The sequence below is a fragment of the Elgaria multicarinata genome, chromosome 6, assembly GCF_023053635.1.
Source record: "Elgaria multicarinata webbii isolate HBS135686 ecotype San Diego chromosome 6, rElgMul1.1.pri, whole genome shotgun sequence".
Taxonomy (NCBI): domain Eukaryota; kingdom Metazoa; phylum Chordata; class Lepidosauria; order Squamata; family Anguidae; genus Elgaria; species Elgaria multicarinata.
Window position 1 is genome coordinate 37,485,208 of NC_086176.1, and position 20,244 is coordinate 37,505,451.

Consider the following 20,244-nt stretch of genomic DNA (forward strand, 5'->3'; position numbering starts at 1 on the left):
GGCCAGCTCCAGATAGTCACTGCAGAAATCAGTTGAGGCTGTCCAGTTCACTTGAAAGGAGATAACGTTAGTTGAGTACTCAGTGTCCAGCTCAATTATGTAAGATCTCCGTGGAGAGGACAAGGGTATCATGAACCTCCCTACTACCTCCGTAAACACTAGCACTAAACATAAGAACAAACTTTGGAGATGGAGTGGGGCCACTGTGATGCTCATAAGAGCCATGCTGTATCAGACCAAGGGTCCATCTAATCCAGCATTCTATTCACACAGTGGCCAAACAGCTGCCTGTGAGAAACCCCCAAGTAGGACATGAATCCAATAGTGCCCTCCCCAGCAACTGGTATCTGATATGTAGCCATCATAATGAGCAACCATTGATAGCTTATCCTCCATTAATGTGTTTAATCTCCTTTTAAAGCCATCCAAACTGGTGGCCATTACTACACTTTGTGATAGCAAATTCCATAGTTTAACTATGCACCGTATGAAGAAGTAGAACCTTTCTCTATCCTGAATCTGTCACCAGTCACCTTCACTGGATGACCTCAGGTTCTAGTATTATGAGAGAGGGACAAAAGTGTCTCTCTATGCACTTCCTCCACACCATGCATCCTTTTCTTCATGTCCGTAATGTCTCCCCTTACCTTTTTTCTAAGTTAAAAGTCCCAGACATTGGCTGGGTTCAGACAATCAGGAAAATAAGTCACAGTGGGTTCTTTTCCCCGCCCTGCATGTGATACATGCATGCATGTCATTTTCCTAATTACCCTTGCCATGGTGCAGGTTGCTGAGTTGTCTGAACCTGGCGAGGTGCGCGGTTGAATACTAAGCTACCCCACAACCCATGACTTGTAGGGGTTACAGGGTGGTTTGGAAACTCTCTGCTCTGCACTTCCCTGGGTTCAGATGACATGGCAACCCACACCCCAGTGAGAGTAATTAGAAAAATGGCAGATGCACAATCAGCAAGGGGAAAACAAGCCACGATTGCTTCTTTTCCTCCTCTGATCATTTGAACCCAGTCATTGTAAACTTTTCTCAGGAGTTGCCTTTCCTCCAAGGGGAGTCGCTCTAGCCCCTTCCTCATTTTGGTTCCCTGTTCTGCACCTTTTCCAGCTCTACAATATCCTTTTTTTTAGGTGTGGTGGCTGGAACTGTACATAGTATTCCAAGTGTGAGCGCACCATAGATTTATTTAAGGGCAGCATGATATTGGCAGTTTTATTTTCAATTCCTTTCCTAATTATGCCTAACATGGAATTCATCTTTTCCACACACTAGCTTTTTACACAAGAATGCACCTCCAGCTTCTATATAAGTTCTTCTTGATACATTTTACCACCAGAGGGTCTTGTGCTGATAACACTGTAGATTTCTGGTGCAAACCTAATGGTGTGGTTACATACAAGTACTCCAGAGAGTCACATCATTCCCCTAATGAGTTTATGTAAACTGAGGTAACACAATGAGAACTTTGATGTGAGAATAATTAAGAGGTCTATGGAAATATCACAGAACTGCCTTGAGTCTGGGCATGCGTGGGTATCCCTGGATAAGCTATTATGGTGGCGAGTTTGAGGTTTTTAACGTGCAAATTGACGGAGCTATCGAAAGGGGTGTGAATGGGGTGCCCGATTTTCATACATTCCCCAAAAATCAGGGGATGATGGGACTGCCTTGAGTCTGGGCGTGCGTGGGTATCCCTGAATAAGCTATCATGGTGGCGAGTTTGAGGTTTTTAACGTGCAAATTGATGGAGCTATCGAAAGGGGTGTGAATGGGGTGCCCGATTTTCATAAATTCCCCAAAAATCAGGGGATGATGGGACTGCCTTGAGTCTGGGCGTGCGTGTGTATCCCTGGATAAGCTATCATGGTGCCGAGTTGGAGGTTTTTAATGTGCACATTGACGGAGCTATTGAAAGGGGTGTGAATGGGGTGCCCGATTTTCATAAATTCCCCAAAAATCAGGGGATGATGGGATTGCCTTGAGTCTTGGTGTGCGTGTGTATACATCCATGAGGTGTCATGGTGCCAAACTTGAGGTTTCTAACTTTAACAGAAAAAAAGATGTATACATTTTTAGCTCAATGCAAGCCTATGGGGGGGGGAAACAGAGCTCCGATCCAGATCCGGAGCTCCGCAGCGGAGCGGAGCGGACATAGGCGGGGCGGAGCGGCCCAATCCGCAAATCACGGATCTGGAAGAGAAGCGGAGCGGGGGGTCCGTGCACACCCCTATTATCCATGCTCTGATAACCTCTCGTTTGGATTACTGCAATGCGTTATATGTGGGGCTGCCTTTGAAAACGGTCTGGAAACTTCAACTGGTACAAAACAGGGCAGCCCGTTTACTAACAGGGACTGGCCGGCGAGATCACATTACGTCAGTCCTTTTACAACTTCATTGGCTGCCAGTCCAGGCCCAGGCCCAATTCAAAGTGCTGGTATTAACATTCAAAGCCCTAAACGGTTTGGGGCCAGGTTATTTGAAGGAACGCCTCCTCCCATATGTACCTGCCCGGACCCTAAGGTCATCCTCAGGGGTCCTTCTCCGTGAGCCCCTGCCAAAGGAGGTGAGGCAGGTGGCTACCAGGAGGAGGGCCTTCTCTGCTGTGGCACCCCAGCTGTGGAATGAGCTCCCTAAGGAGGTTCGCTTGGCACCTACATTATATGCTTTTAGACGCCAGGTGAAGACCTTTTTATTCTCCCAGCATTTTAACAGTCTATAAATAAATTTTAACTTGGTGTTTTAAATTTGTAATTTTGCATTGCTGCTGTTTTTATCTGGTTGAGCTTTTATATTGTATTTTATATTATGATTTTATACTGTTGTTTTATACTTTGAATGTTTTTAATTTTTGTGAACCACCCGGAGAGCTCCGGCTATTGGGCGGTATAGAAATGTAATAAATAAATAAATTCAAAAAGCAAGGAACACCAATTTTTTTTGGGAGGGGGGAACTATCTGATTTTTATCTTGCTCTTCTTCCAAGAAGCTCACAGTGATGTATTATCCCAGTGTTATCGTCTTGCCCTGTAAAGTAGGTCAGACTGACAGTGTGTGACTTGCTCATGTGGTCATCTCTTGCTGCTCTTCCAAGTCCAGCTTTCAAACACAAACACACCTGTGATTGAAACAGGTCTTTCATTCCATGTGGAAGCAAGTGCAAGCAAATGTTTTGATGCTCTAAAAACATTTTTTTTAAAAATGTCAGCCTGAATTGTATCATTGTATCAAATGTTTACTATCCTAGTGTTGCAAAGGGGATTTCATGGTGACTTAATTGGCCATTAGGGGATTCTCATGTGGTACAACTGCAAGTAGCTTGGTGTAAAATAATTGGAAGGCACATAGAACTAGTATACTTACAGCTTGGTTAAAATGCTGCTGGCCTCTCTGTATGGCTGTTGAAGGACATTTTTACACCTAGAATTTGTTTTTGACTTGAAAGAAGATTCTACATGGCTGCATTTAAGGCTTTCTGAGTAATAAGGTCTAAAAAGTCAAAAACAGGTGAAAGTTTCTACTTTGGTAGGTTTATTAAAAGTGATTCATCTGGCCTTGGTGAGGATGATGCTGTGCCAGCATTACAGATGCAAATGTGCTGTTGCATCCCCACAACAACCATTCTCGACTAAAAATTCAAAATATAAGGGAACTTCATGTGCTAATCAAAATATCTGAAGTAACTAACATTGAATTAAAAAATGGTAGTAGGGATGAAAGGGGGCAGGATTGGGACAACAGTTATTGAGACGTTGAATGTGTTGGGTTATTGTGCCAGAACTTTTCTCTCTCTGGAACTCTGTTTGTGCTCAGAAACAAACACATATCACACAGGTCTTACACAGCAGAGCTGGTTTATTTCCTTCAGGCTTCTGTGCAGTTCAATTCAGATCAGTTCAGATCAGCACACTGAGGCATGCACAGAGAGCAGTGATCATAGAGCAGTGATCAGTAAGCAGTGATCAGTTCCATTTTACACAAGTGAGAAACTATATACAGATCTACACAATTCTTATCTACATTACATACAGCTGTGATGAGGCTAACTTAGAATCTTGGCAAGGTTCCCAGAACAGCCTCTATCTCAAGGTAATTGCCCACAGATAGACTTTCTCTGTTTAACCCTGAGATAGCCATACACACACAATTTTAATGACTAAGCAAGTATTTCTTTTCATATACTTAACAGTCCTCCTCTTGCGCATGTTGTTTAAATTGTGTTACAATCTGAGACCCAGCTTTAAAAGCATCTCTTTGTGTTTTACCATTGAACGTTCCACCTGTCCTTCCTCATTTTGTTTTACTTTGAATACCCATTTACTGTTAATGGCTTTACGACCTTCAGGTAAAGGTACTAGCTCCCACGTTTCATTTTTTTCCATTGCTCTGATTTCCTCTGACATTGCTTCATGCCAGCCCTGAGCTTCTGTAGGTTCCATTTCCTGAATTTCCTCAAATGAAGTCGGTTCATAGGCTATTAGTAAAGCTCTATGAGAAACCTGTTTGCTTTGGTATTCATCTGAGTAACGAATTGGAGCTTTGCGTTCCCTTTCTGATCGTCTTGGCATAGTTACAGGCATAGTTTTCTCCTTTACAGTTTCTTCCCCCTCCCTCTCTTGCTGAGATTGTTCAGGAATTTCTTCTGTTTCTACAGCTTTCTGTTCTACAGGCAAACTTACATACTGTTTTGTTTCCTGCATTTGTTCATGAAAAACTACATCTCTGCTCACAATTACACTTTTGTGATATGGAGACCACAAACGATAGCCTTTTGTTTGTGTATCATATCCCAACAGTTTACATTCCAAACCTCTTTGAGCTAGCTTTCCTGGTCTGTTTTCTTTCTGAATATGAGCAAAACATTTACTTCCAAAAACCCTTATATGTGACACTCTAGGTTTTCTTTTGTAAAACATTTCATATGGAGTTTTTTCATGTACAGAGTGGTAAAGCCTGTTTAACAAATAATTTGAGGTGGACAAAGCTTCTGCCCAGAACAGATTAGACAATCCTGACTCTTTCAATAGAGCTCTTAACATGTTCTGCAAGGTTCTGTTTTTCCTTTCTGCAACTCCATTTTGAAATGGTGAATATGGAGCAGTAAGGTCATGTTGTATACCCTCATCACTGAGGAATTTTTTAAATTGGTTGCTAAGAAATTCACCTCCCCGGTCCGTTCTTAGATTAGCTATAGGTTCTTTAAATCTATTTTTACTCCACTTAACAAAGGCTTTAAACTTTCCAAAAGTTTCACTCTTCTGTTTTAACACATACACAAATCCAAATCTACTGTAATCATCAACAATAGACAAGAAAAATCTGTTTCCTCCTTGACTTGTCTCAAAAGGACCTGCAAGATCTGCATGAATTAATTCAAAAATTCTTTTTGTTGTTCTCTCACTATGTTTTGGAATGTTTGACTTATGACACTTGGTTTCACTGCATACATTACATTCTACATAGTTAGAACATGGTTTGATTTTCACCCCTTCACACAATTCTGGAATCTTAGAAATTGTTTTATAGTTCGCATGACCAAACCTTTTATGAGTTAAATGGATACACTCTTGGTGTGGTTTGCAATTGGCTATTGTTTTTGTTGTGACTTTGCTGGCTACAACTTCATTTTCTGTACAAGTATTAATTACATACAAAGATTCTTTCATTATTCCCTGCACACACACCTTGTTTCCCTGTTTTATAGTACAATTTTCTTCAGTAAAACAAACCTCATACCCCATTTCTGTTAACTGAAACACACTTAGAAGGTTTGTTTCTAATTCTGGTACATATAAAACACTTTGTAGTTCAACTCCCAGACAATCAAAATATACATTACCCACACCACAAATCTGGATTTTTGTTCCATTTGCAAGGGTAACACACTTTTGCTCTGAAGTAGAAGTTTCCAAGGTTACAAATGAAAGTTTGTCTTTTGCCATACTTATTGAAGCCCCAGAGTCCAAAAACCAAGGATTCATTGTCTCTTTGACTCTTGCTAGAAGACACTTCTTTGTTGATTCAGCTTCATTCATGTTGTTTTCTTCTCTCCACTTTGCTGTTGACTGCTTTTTCTTCTTGTTGTTGCAATCCCGCCTTAAGTGTCCTGTGGAACCACAGTTAAAGCATTTCCTTGCCTTTAATGCAGCCACCACGTCAGAAGATTTATGGCTTTGTTGAAATTCAGCCACAGGATGTTTAAAACTCTGTTGTTTTGAAGCTTGTCTTCTTTCATAGGTTTCCAGTAGTTTTCCAGCTACACACTCGAGGGTTAAATTTTTCTCCTCTTGACTTTCCATCATGGTGACAACCGCGTCGTACGATGAATCAAGACTTGACAAAATCACATAGACTTGGTGTATAGTTGTAAACTCCATCCCTCGTGCCCTGAGTTGATTGAAGAGTTCTCTCATGCTTTTCAAATGGTTTGACATAGACTCCCCTGGTTTCAGCTTCATTCCATACAGCTTCCGGGTTAGAATTACTTTACTGCCCGCTGTTTCTCTTTGATATACAGCTTGTAGCGCATTCCAGCACTCTTTTGATGTATTCAAAAACTGAATGAAGGAAATTTGAGAGTCTTCCACAGCTAATGCAATAACTGCCATTGCTTTTGCATCATCCTTAAACCATTTAGCATTCTGTGGATCTGCTCTATCTGGTGGATCCTCTGTGACTACATACCACAGTTCAGCCTGAATCAGATACATTTGCATTTTGTAAGACCATAATGCATAGTTAGAGTCATTCAGCTTTTCTAACAATTGATGCAAACCAGACATATTAGCTCCTGCCATTCCCTCTGCTTTAGGAATTGGTATCTCACCGTCCTCCTGCTCAGAGTCCTCCTCAGAGTCAGCCGACTGAGATTTTTCCTCACTTTGCAGCACTGGCTTTAGCTTGATGTCTTCCTTAATCAACAGTTTTCTGTTTTAGCAGACTCCTGGTTCTGATACTGCACCGTTCCCATCAAGTTCTGGTTCTTCTGCCTGGATTAGGCTGGCGTAGGCTGGTCTAGGCTAGACTGGACTGGGCCCATAACCTTTGTTGGGTTATTGTGCCAGAACTTTTCTCTCTCTGGAACTCTGTTTGTGCTCAGAAACAAACACATATCACACAGGTCTTACACAGCAGAGCTGGTTTATTTCCTTCAGGCTTCTGTGCAGTTCAATTCAGATCAGTTCAGATCAGCACACTGAGGCATGCACAGAGAGCAGTGATCATAGAGCAGTGATCAGTAAGCAGTGATCAGTTCCATTTTACACAAGTGAGAAACTATATACAGATCTACACAATTCTTATCTACATTACATACAGCTGTGATGAGGCTAACTTAGAATCTTGGCAAGGTTCCCAGAACAGCCTCTATCTCAAGGTAATTGCCCACAGATAGACTTTCTCTGTTTAACCCTGAGATAGCCATACACACACAATTTTAATGACTAAGCAAGTATTTCTTTTCATATACTTAACAGAATGAACTGCCCTAGAAATTAATCTATAATTATCTTTCCTCTTAACTTTTTATTCTTTAACTAAAATTTATAACTTAGTTTAAACACATCAAGGTTGCTTCTGTAGAGGAAAATCCTATACCCCACACTTTGTAACTTTGTGCAAAAATGGGTGGAGATAAGGGCAATGTTATACTTCCATTAATAGACATGGAATATTTGATTCCAAAACTGCTTCAAGGAAGAATCTATTCACCACCCTGGTAACTTTACTTATTGAGTGCAATCTAGACGTTTTCCTCTCTCCTCCACCTCCACCACCCCACCCCAAGTGGTTTTTAAATACTCTGGTTTGCTAATCCTTCAGAAATCAATCAGTTATTCCAATTTAATATGGGAAGGCTTGTTAGGATGGCAGTTCCTTCCAATGAAGTGATCGGGACCATATTCTGGGATTAGGATATCTTTATTTATTTATTTTATTTATTTAATTACATTTATATACCGCCCCACAGCCGAAGCTCTCTGGGCGGTTTACAACATTTAATTGATATCTTAAGGCACGGGTATAGAACCTCAGGCCCCATGACCAAATCCAGCCATCTTGGAGTCCCAACCTGATCCTCTAGGGTTCTGCAAATCATCATGCCTCTTTCCCCTGGCCACCAATCATTTGGTCGTTTCCTAACTTTTGTGCATATTTCCCCATACTAAAAGGTTGAAATGCCTCACTACTGGTAGTAAGCGCTTTAAGATAAAATATGCTAGTATTTTTGGCATTTTGATCCTGGCATTTTGCCTTTGGCATCACCTTTACTGCCCCCACCCACAACTAGAATTTGCCCCCATCCATCTTTGAGAGGTTTTCTGAAATGGAATTCAGTCCTTGGGCTGAAGGAGGTTCAACATCCCTGTGCCTTATTCCATATGTGTCCCCTGCCATCTAAAGTTTGGTTGATGGACACATGGGACTCCTTTTTCTGGGATGCTTATCTAGCCCTCACACTTGGGCTTTCCAGCACAACGTAAAGATCTTCTGTTTTGAATGCACTGTTTAGCCTTTGTGTGTGTGTGTGTGTGTGTGTGTGTGTGTGTGTGTGTGTGTGTTTTCATTGTAAAATAATTGTTTTCTGTTTCCTCTATGAATTTTTGAACCTTCTGGCAAGGACAGCCTTTGAACAGAAAACATCATCTGTGGTATACCCTCAGAAGCACACCAAAGTAGACTTTGGAACCCAGCAGCCACCCATTGCAAAAGGGGATGCACAGAACATGACTGGCAGTAGCTCTCCAGAGTTTCAGTCACATTTCCCCCCAAGAGATGTCAAAAATTGAACTTTCTGCATGCAAAGCAAGTGTCGCACTACTGCATCCGTCCTCCTTTAGCTATTGTGTAACACTCAGATTGTGGTTGGTTAAAAAGGTTTAAGCTAAGTCAATGTGTTCCTCACATTTCACAAAGGTATTGTGAAGAACATCTTAATACTCATCTCTGTTGAGCCATTGTATGTACTGCAGTTGAGGCCAAGAAACAATTATACTTGCCTATGAGAAAAGCATTGCAATACATACCAGAAGGGTCAATCGAAATAAGTGCTGTTCACAACCTTATAGTATGTTACAGCTTGTAATTACCGATAAAGAGTCCTGCATTTTAAACCATCAAATGCTACCACAGTGCATTCTTCCTTCCATTATTAAAAGGCAGCAACTTTGGGCTAGACTTTGCAGCATTTATCTATTTTGGTTTCTCTACTTCCTTCCTGACTTGGCTTTTTCAATATTTCACCACCATCCCCCTTCTCATTATACTCTTCCTGCAGCAGAAAGCAGTGTTAGACTGCAGTCTCAATATCCACATTTACCACAGCAGGCTGAGCTGCAGCTGAGTAAAAGTTAACTACCACAAGCATGAAGGTGCCACTACCCATCTTATCTAAAAGAGGCAGTTGTAAGACCTTAGTTAAAACCAAAACAAAAACAAAAAACACCTCCCTGAACCCCTGTATTGGATAATTTCCACATATTTGGCCTACCATGGCAAATAACAAGTTTTAACTTGTTATGAGAGAAGAATGAACTCCATCCATCCAGACTTCCCAAAAAAGTTGGATACCGTTTATCATTATTGGAATAGATTCTGGCCAGGTGATTTAGCAAATATAGATGTATTATATATGTGTTAAGTTGAAGTCTTGAACTACTGTATTGGGAAACAGTATTGAGCAAAAGGCAGGATTCAAATAAATATAATAATAATAAAATTAAAACTTTATCTGAGGGAAAAAACATAGACATTAGCATCTGAGTGATATTTTTCTCCAATATATTGATTTTATTTATGTGAAATTTATTTATGTGAAAACATACATATTTGATTTTCTGTTCAGCAACATTCAAAGCACCATTTTAAAAAGATAAGCTTTGAAAAAGATTTTAAAAATCCTCAAATAAGTCCAGAAAAACAAGCAGAGAGAATAGCAGCTTCAGAGTTAGTTCCCTATACCTCACCTTAAGCGATATCTTTAATGGAGAAGCCTGTAGCCTGCAACATGAGAAGCAAGAAAGCGAACTTAAGACTTGCCTGTGATCCTCATTGCTGCCACTAACGGTAACACTTTTAGCTTTCCTGACTGCTTTCACTAGATCATCTTTTCATCCTGTGGTGTGTGTTTTTCTTCTGCTATTCACTTCCTCAATGTCCCCAGTCAACTCACTATATCGACTAGGGTTTTAAGGCCATTGACATGGGATGAAATGGAAAGCCATCAATCAGACCAAGGTTTTAACAAAGGGAATTTGCAAAACAAAGAAGGATTTTAAAACAGTTTTAGCAGTTAACCACAAGACCAATTAAGATACGGAAACATGGGGAAATGCATTCATCTAAACCCTGCCTAGACTGTTTCCCTATTGGTAATGCAGCCTCCAGTCTTCCTGCATTCAGCTCTGGTTCTTTTGTCCCTGGAGGCCAAGGCCATAGCTAGACAGGGTGATCCCCAGGAACCCAGGAGAAGGGAGGGATGATCCCTCCCTTGCCCCAAGATCTTGCCCTACCCTTTGAGCCTGCTTTTTCTGCAGTCTCAGGCTGATCCTGAGACTGTGGAATGTGTGTGCGGGTGTTGCGGTTTGTCCCGGCTCCTCGTAGTTACTTGCGAGGAGCCGGGACCTGCATATACGGCGCAGAGCTCCTCCCATCGGGGGTGGGGTGAGGTGAGCAGGGGAATGTTTTTAAAACAACAACAACCAGGCACTTGGGCCTCCAATGACAGTGATGGGTCTAGGAGTACCCCCAAACTACAGATCTGATCTTTCAGAACGAGTGCAACCCCATTCAGAACAGGCAATAAGCCTATCTCCCAGACTCAGGAACCACTCACCCATAGGCCTTCATCTTGCTGGGATTCATTTTCAGTTTATTGGCCCTCATGTGGCCCATTGCTGAATTTAAACACTGATCCAGGACTTGCACAGCCTCTCCTGATTCAGGTGTCACAAGGGGATAGAGCTGTGTGTTGTATTTTCTATAGGGGATGTATTAATGGAATAATATTTGTATTGATGGTGGGTGTTTTTTTTAAAAAAAAATCATGGAAACTTTATAACCTTGCTAAATAGAAACAATTATACTAAAGGCTAATTTTCCAGCTAATTTTCAAGAAGCTGGTAACTTTCTTCTGTTTAATCTACACACCTATTTGATTCTCAAACTATTTCATGATTTTTGTTGATGGGATTATTTAATATTACTGATGCTTACATCGCTGAATACACTTCTATCAAGGGTTAACATGGATAGACTCAAGCTTTATTCAGTTTCTTTGACTGTTATGGTACTCCCATTCTTTAGATTGGAGTTTGCTCCAGTGTAGCAGATACAGGGTTTATTTACCTAATGTTTATCTAGAATTCTTTGTCCCAAGAGAGAAATCAGTTGTACAACTTCCATTTAACAGAAATGCATCAAGCTTAGGGTTATTATTATCTGGCTTGTTTTATGTTTTTGGCCACATAGCATATCTTACTACCCCTAGTTCCTTATAGCTGTTTAAGGTCAATAGGAAAATTCTGAAATTGACATAGATCATCTAGTTTAAGGGACACTATCTCTTGCTTCACTGAGGTAGGAAATGATTTGTGTCTTAGCTGTGAAGGAGGAGAAATGAGAATGAGAGATTGACCCAGTTTGACCCAGTTTGTACATCAGGGCAGCTAACCCTGAGGTAATTAATTATTCCACAGCTATTTTGAATATTTAACTCTCAATTGGGCAACTGGGTTGAACTGTAGGTTGTTTAACCCATGATAAATGCATACAGTCCAAGTTTGGACGTCATGTAACAACGTCCTGTTTGGGGTTGAATATTCAAAAAGCTGTGGTATAGGCCTGGCATGTGCTGCAGCAAATTGTGGGTTAATTAACTCAGGCTTTGCTACTGTTACATGTGAATACTGTCAATCTGCTTGTGAGAGTGTAATTCTTAGGTCTTAAAAATGTTGATCCCTGGCTATCATATCTTTTTTGATAATTTGATAACATTCCCATGAACTATTGAATAAATTTATATTTGATGTGATTTGGAGTTCTAAATTTTGTGTTCAAAATCATATAAATGATCTAGTATAACACGAAAGTGGTTGTTTTTAACTAATAATAGTATATCTGGGTATCAGTTATGTCTTTGTTCTCTGTTTTTGGTTTGATCAACACAGCTATTAATGACAGTCTTTTCCTAGACAAGCTACCAGAGGACCTAGTATATATTCTTTTATCCCTATTGCCGCAGAAGTTGCGGGTCTCCCTGCTACTTGGTTCAGATAGCATATTTTTTCATGAAAATTAAATTCTCTGGTAAGAATGCACCTGAGGAATATTTTAATTCCAAAATACTGATGAGTAACGATTGCCTTTCTGGATCAGTTTAATCAATTGCAGAATAAAGGCAATTTGCAACTAGAAAATAGAGGGCATTTTAGCACTACAGGTCAGTGTACAATTGACTTGGAGAGCCCACACTTGATAATAGCCTTGGCTCTATATATGCACAGTAGGAACTCACAGTAGCTTAGTTCTTAATTCGTATATTTCAAGAGGGCAGAGTTTCACAAGTGCAACACACAATATGCAAAAGAGTTCCAACAAATATGTGTTAATTCCCACTCTGACTGTTTGTTGTTCTTGGATTGAATTTGCCTGTCACTAGTTTTCTTGCCTCTGCCTTTGTTCATTCCCCAGTGCATCAAATGTGAGATGCTTGCATGAGTCTGTTTTATGCCCAGTTCCGAGAAATACCTTTTATGTCATCATTAAGCAAACATCTAATATACTTCCGTAGTAATAGTGTTTCAACACAAGCATGAATCTCCTGAGATATTTTTTGTATTAGTGAAGTATAGAAAACAAGTATTGCTAGGCATGTTGACACAATGCCTGGAGGAAAATGTGGTTAAATCTGGAAACAGACGACAGATATTATAAATAGCCAAATGATGAACGCGCAGCAAACAAAGAGAAATGAACTTTTGCGGTTTTTCTATGTAGCTAGACTGATCGTACTGAATCTCTTCTAAAATCAGATGGCCATAGTGTATTGTCCCTTGAAAAAATCAAAGCTGTGTCCAGATATAGTGCTTTAATCCAAATTACATTAAAAGGCACAGGCACTGAGCTGTAGCCATCAATTTCCTCAAGGTTTAAGAGAGACTTTTAAGCTTAGCAGAACAGCTTTATAGTGCCAGCTACTTTAGTTGTAAGTGTCAATTAGTTGCACACAGGCAGGTAGGTTTAACTGGATTTTTACAGTTGCATATGTTCTTCATATGGATTGTCTTCCACTTGAAATATTCAGACCATTATTACAAAATTATTGGGTAGTATTTGTTTGTTTGTTTGTTTATTTCGGTCATAGACCACCACAGCAGAAAACATAATCACAATAATATTAAAAAACCCAACATACAATAAAATACATACATAAAATACAAAAAACATGGCAGTCTCAGCCTAAGTCTAAGGTACAATAAAATTCTTCAATATCAATTTCCGTCGGCTTATGGAAGCTGCACAAAAACTGGCCACTTTTAGAGTAACCTGAGGATTCTGATCTGATAGAAGATGTTTTATGTAATATTCATCTGATCTACCAGGAGTTCGCTGCAAGATAGAGGTTATAAATGTTTGGCACAAATCTTGATAAAAGGAACAATACAGCAGAACATGGCCTACTGTTTCCACTTTACCCATCTCACAAGGACATACCCATTCTTGGTAGGGTATATTTCCAAACCTTCCATCCAAAAGGGCTGAAGGTAGAACGTTAAACCTGGCCGGAATGAAAGCTTTTCTGAATTTAGGAATATTCAAGTCCACCAGATATTTTGCATAAGCAAATATCCTCCCATTATCTCTAAATTCAGGATACCTTGAAGCCAACCACAAATGATTTTGCAATTCCATATCCCAAATACGTTGTTGAATTGTCATTTTAGCTTTTTCATAGCCAAGAACAACTAGGGCATTTGGTGAGAAGCCCAGAACTCTCAGTTTTTCATATAGCGTAGTTTTCCATTTTGTCTGGAATGTATCAATTAATGTCAGTGGGGCCAGGCCCACTGGGGAGAAAATCAGCTTCAGCCAGTAATGAATCCTAAGGATCCATATACGGGCTTCAATAGAAATTTGCCCTGTCTCTAAACGGACAATTACATTTGGAACACAACTTGGGACTCCCAACACTGAACGCAAAAACTTAGTCTGAGTGACTTCAAAGGGGGCAAAACTTTTGTATGCACACAACTGTGATCCATATAACATCTGGGAGATGGCCTTCGCCTTGAAAACTTGAATGGCTGAAGGAATATATTGGCCTCCTTTCATATAGAAAAAGTAGAGGAGAGCCTTGATGCTTCTCTGTGCATTCTCAGTTGTATTTTTAGTTTGCAAACTCCATAAGCCAGAAGAATGAAAATATCTAAAGGATGAAACTTGTTCAATGGGATGGTTGTTAATCTGCCATTTATGCTTTAACCTTCTTCTGGAAAAAACATAACCTTAGATTTAAGATGGTTAATCAACAGTAATTCATTTTTACAATAGAGGTCTAATGCTTTTAAAAGACATCTTAGTCCTACACTTGTTAAAGAAAGTAGCACAGCATCGTCGGCATACAGAAGTATTGACAAGGGCTTATTTGCCAATTTTGGGGGATGGGAACATATTTCCCTCACACTTTTAACTAATGAATTGATATAGAAATTAAATAGAGTAGGTGCAAGTATACAGCCTTGCTTTACTCCATTAAAAGTTGGGATTTGATCAGTTAGGTGTCCCACCCGATCGCAACTTATCCGAAGATAAGTGTTCTCATATAAGCAGCGTATGAGAGTTAAGAGACGTCTATCAATATTTGTATCCTCAAATTTTCCCCATAACCTCTCTCTTGAAATTAGGTCAAAGGCCGATTTGAAATCAATAAAGGCTACATAGAGAGCTCCTCTAGCTTTTGATGCATATTTTTCAACCAGGTGTTGGAGAACCAAGCCTTGGTCAATAGTAGATCGCCCAGACCTAAATCCTGCCTGTTCGTCTTCTAGAATATTTTCTTGATCCAGCCACATAACTAGTTTTTCATGAAGATGGCTGGCATACAATTTACTAATTATACTTAAAAGGCTGATAGGTCTGTAATTTGCAGGGTCCAATCTTTCCCCTTTTTTGTATATTGGGATGATAATTGCAAGCCCCCAATCTTCTGGGATGCACGTGAATAGGGCTGCCAAAACTGGCGCCCACCACTCTTTCTTGGCTTTAAGCAGTTCTGGAGGGATGTTGTCTCCACCTGGTGCTTTACCCTCTTTAAGTTTCAGGATAAGGTTATTTATTTCAGAAACAGATACAGGGGGCCACTCAGGAGCACAGGTAGTATGTGGACTATATCTTAAAACTCTTAATGTAATATTTATGTAAGTACTATGTTAATGTTTAAAACAATGTTTTTGAGCAAAAGCTATATATAATCAATTTTAACTTGGTAACATCTATTACATAGAGATGGGCTTCATTGTGAAAGTTTTCAAACAATTTCTACACAAAATTCCCAACAAGGAATTTAATCCATCTAAAATCAATCCAATTGAATTTAATCCAGTTTCTAAATCTCATTAGAGTTAAACACGTGCCTAAATCCTTCCCATTAATGATCAATGGAATTAAAAGTGCAGCCTTGCAGATAAATCCACAACAGTAGTTGCCCAAAAATCTTTACTAGTTCTCTTGACCACGCATTCTTGTGATTGGCCATTAGTGGCACATCAGTAGCCTAAAAAAAGCCAAACCTTTTCCAATTTACAAAACTTTCTCTCTTGAGTTGCTTGGGACAATTCTTATCATGAACTATCAGGTGAGTAATTGTTTACATTCTCAAACTTGCAAAGTAGGTTAGGTGGCCCAACTCTAAACTAGAAGTGGCAGTGGAGGCTGGTGGCTCCGATTGCAGCGGGACGGTAAATCCGCTCCGGATTTCAGTCACAACCAGTCAGCACTCTAAAGAGCTAACCAGGGTGCTTTCATGGAGGCACCTTGGATAGCTCTTTAGAGTTCTGACTGAAATCCAGAGCAGATTAACTTTCACTGACATTGGAATTACCAGCCTCCATGGAGTATTGGTTTTTCCCTGTTAAAATGCTATACTCAAATCAACCAACTCCTCTCTCTCCATATCTGAGTACTGACTGCTACTTGGGACCAGAGCCATGACACTTCTTAATTGGTATGAGTGGAGGAAAGAAAATGGGATGACTATGAAGACCAGAGGCAATAACACATCCTTCCCCAAACTGATACTCTCCAGATTTGCTGGACTACAGTTCTCATCACCTCCTGCATGTTTGGGGAAGGTTGTAACAGAATCTTACAGCTAGGTGTAATGGAGTGACAGAAGGGCAGGGACCTAAAGAGGCTTTGGGTTCTCTAGATGATCTATTTATTTATTTATTGCATTTCTATACCACCCAATAGCCGAAGCTCTCTGGGTGGTTCACAAAAATGATTACAAAATAGATTTTCCTGCTTGGGTACCACATGTAGGGTAGCCTAGATCAGCAGAACCAGTACAGTAGTACATTCTCCCTGTGTAGTAGATGAGGAAAGGCTTGCTATAGAGAGAACTGTACATGCAGTTTTTCAAACCGAGAAAGATATATGTTGGAGAGGGGGAATAAATATTAAGAAAACAAAATAAGGAAAAGTTTCACAAAATAGTGGGACACTATTGGATGGGATATGAGGTCTTGTTGTTAGTCTTGTTGGTTCAGCCTTTACTACAGCAGGTTATGCATGCTCAACTAAAGGTGTGGTTTTTCAAAGAAAGTAATGACTAGGCAGCTTTTAGGAGGTGTCAAAATAGTACAGGCTTGGAGAGCTAGATGTCATTGGTGTCTAATAGCTAATAAACTGTAGCAAGCTTTTGGCTTGGCTTGCACACTGCTTCCTCCCCTCTCCAGTGCAGCCACAAGGAAGAGATTGGAAGTTTTAACTTCTGATTTCAATTAACCACAGTTTGAGCTAGTGTCATCTGAATCTTAAATTGTAGTTAATTGTAAATATAGTTTGCTTAAACAAACCAGCTTGAAGCTGGTTTATCCTAAACAAACCATAATTAAGATTAACTACAGTAAAGTTTGTCAGATTTGGATGTCATGTCCAGCTGCAGTTAATCTAAAATGGAAATGAAAGCTTCTGAACTTCTCTTTGAGGTTATGCTGGAGGAAGAGGAAGAGAAGGAGGAGGAGTGCACAAGCTTCAGGTTTAATGCAATTATTCTCATCACACTAAACAATGGGGTAGCATGACTACTAAATGGGGCCATTGGGTGGTCCTGTCATGGATCTCCTACATCTGTTTGGCCCTTGGTTTAATTTCTCTTTGCTTTTGTTGGTTTAAGTTTAGCAGATTTTTTTTACAATGATTTTAGTTTGAAAAAATAATGATTTCATGCATTTATAAGCAAGTGGTGTACCCCTTTTCTTCTTACTGCAGGTAAACTGGTATCTTATTGCAGGTAAACAGTACATTTTTAAGACAAATATTATTTCAATCCTATATTAGGAGCAAGCTGCTTACACTATAATGATTTAAATGTAGAATAATATTGCTTGCTAGCCTGATCTCTGAAGATTCTAGAACAGAACAGGATAATGTATAACCGCCCCCTCCACTATTTCCATGATATAACTATGTAATGGGACTGCAGTAAGAATTAAATCACAGTGTCCAAAATTAGAATTATTAGTGCACAGTGAGTAGTTGACATAGTCATTAATGCAGTGTTAACTTTGTAAATACAGTTTTTAGTGCACTATATGTTGTGAAACGTATATCATTTTGGATAGTAGTGATTTTTAAAACTCTTCATGTTTGCTTTCAACTCTGCTAATCCTTGTTATATTTTAGTAAATAATATGTAAAGTCATTCAGGTAGTACCATCTGCCCAGGTAAGGAGAGGCCCACTTTGGACATTAATGCCTTGTATTATCCAGACCTAGTGCTAACACACTGCCAGGGCTGAGTGGTTACTCCTGGTGATGAGGCAATAACAGCAACAAGTAGTGAGCTTTTTATATCACTGTTCTCTCAACGCCAACATGAGCGGTAGGGATTACAAGATATCATTCACCCAATAAGATTCAATGAAGAAATGCCCAATCTTGCTATGTAAACCAAATTGAACTTTTTGTTGAAAGATGGTATAATTCTAATAAAAATAGCATTTTTGTTTAAAACGTGTTGGATGAGAATATTTACAAACCCAATTTTTAAACATTAAATATACTATGGCAGCATAGCATAATCTGTGATTGATAAACTGCACAAATGGGACTCTTTCTTTTTTAACCTCTTACCTCAAAGTAAGTATGACCACCGCTATGAACAATTTGCAGTGCATTTTGCAAGAAAAACTGCTTGTATCCACACAATTAGATGCCATGATTGTAACTGCGTGTTGTAGTGGTTAGAGTTTTTAGACTGGGGAGACCTGAATTCTTATGGCCATGATGCTCAGTGGTGACTTTGGGACAGTCACTTACGCTCACCCTAACCTACCTCACAGGGCTGTTATGAGGATAAAATGGATAGGAGGAGGATCATGCCTGTCACTTTTAGCTCTCTAGGGGAAAGATGGGATATAAATGTAACAAATAAATAAATAACAGGCTCAAAAATGACACAGAAGGCCAAGCAGGTGAAAAAATGATAGGTAGAAAAATGTATACTGTCAGAATCTGTCTTACGTAACATTTGAATATCGCCCTTGCATGACACAGTTATCCAATTGTTGGAGCACCAACGAATGGTATTTGTAACAGATTGTCTCATTGATCAAATTCTTAGAATTGCTCCTCTTTTTTTAGTGCATCTGACCTAAGTTCATAAGAGGTTAAATGGAGCCCGTGTAACACGGCAGTTCATTATCCTATTCTGCCTTTAAATACAAAAGCAAACAAATCCCAGATTAGTTGAGTGTCCTTAGCTTGGTATTCTTTCATGAAGCAGCAGCAGCATTAATCCTAAAATCTCTAGTCTAAAACAATCCATAATTTTTAAACTAACTGCCATATTTTACAAACTCTCTCACTTGTCATATAGTTTAATGTAATATTTCAAAGCACTTCTGCTCACTCCCCTCCTTCCTTCACCTTCCTTCACATCACCACATTTTTAAATTTTTGCGTTCACCCCTGAACTACTACATAAAGTAGCTTTTTTTTCTAATAGTAAAATAGTTTAGCTCTATTAATGCTATTTGCTGCTTATTAACAGCTTGTTCTTATGAAATTTTCAGGAAAACTTTGAAGATGCCTTTGAAAACATCCCAGTGTAAGTATAATTTATTACCTCATTCTTCTGAGATGAAGACAATGAAGTTAGAAGTGAAATGTAGTATAAAATTAAATGTAGCGCTTTGCATTCTGTTCTTCCCACATTGTCTAGGGCCGACAGTGTTTCTCCTTATACCAGAGTAGTTAAGCCCGAAATTCTGCACTTTTGTTAAAAGTATGAAAGTGGCATGTATTGACTCATACTAAACATGGGTTTGGGGGACGAAGAGACGAACAATTGTATTATTCTGTTTTTTAGTACATGAGCCTGAAAAACAATTCTTACTATATGTGATAACTAATGCCAAATGTGACCCATAGCAAGGTCTACACTGCTATAGTGGCAGCACACATCCCTACCTTGGGACCAACTGTATGGGTAACAAGTACACCTCTGATGGTACTGGCACCCTTGGCAATGCTGAACTCCCCAATCCTGATACCATCTGGCCCTATGGCATCAGTCTCATTTAACAGGCTCGGTACTTAAAGTGTCTACATTGGAAGGTGAGATTAGGGATGTGTCACTGGTTCCATTATCAAGCAGGAGGCACGACAACTATCAAACCAGATCTCCATCTCTGTATGATCATTGATCGCCAAGTCATAAGGATTCTCCAGATTTGATGTTTTCTGGCTACTGTCCTTTTATTAGGAAACATGCCCCTAGGCATTATGAGCATCCAAGGTGCAGAGCCTGTTGCGAAATTGGGAGAGACACTCGGCATAGTATATTCCACTGAGACATACCTACTACTGGTATTCCAGATATGGAGGGCAGCCCAGGAATAAATATTGTCAGACTTACCCAAGCTATCCTAGAGGGATCTCGCCTGCTCAATACTGGGATTCTTCGTCAGTTGCCATTTCCCACCCCCCTGCCCAGGGGCTCTTTCTGGCC

General features: G+C 39.7%; 1 protein-coding gene across 1 annotated transcript in view; it reads left to right on the forward strand.

Moving 5' to 3' along the window:
* Window positions 1–20,244, forward strand: part of TTC39B (tetratricopeptide repeat domain 39B) — a 75,525-nt gene that overhangs the window by 11,088 nt on the left and 44,193 nt on the right. Inside the window, exon 2 of the mRNA XM_063129242.1 lies at window positions 19,307–19,341. Coding sequence (XP_062985312.1) covers window positions 19,307–19,341 — 35 coding nt within the window. The remainder of the gene's footprint in view (window positions 1–19,306; window positions 19,342–20,244) is intronic.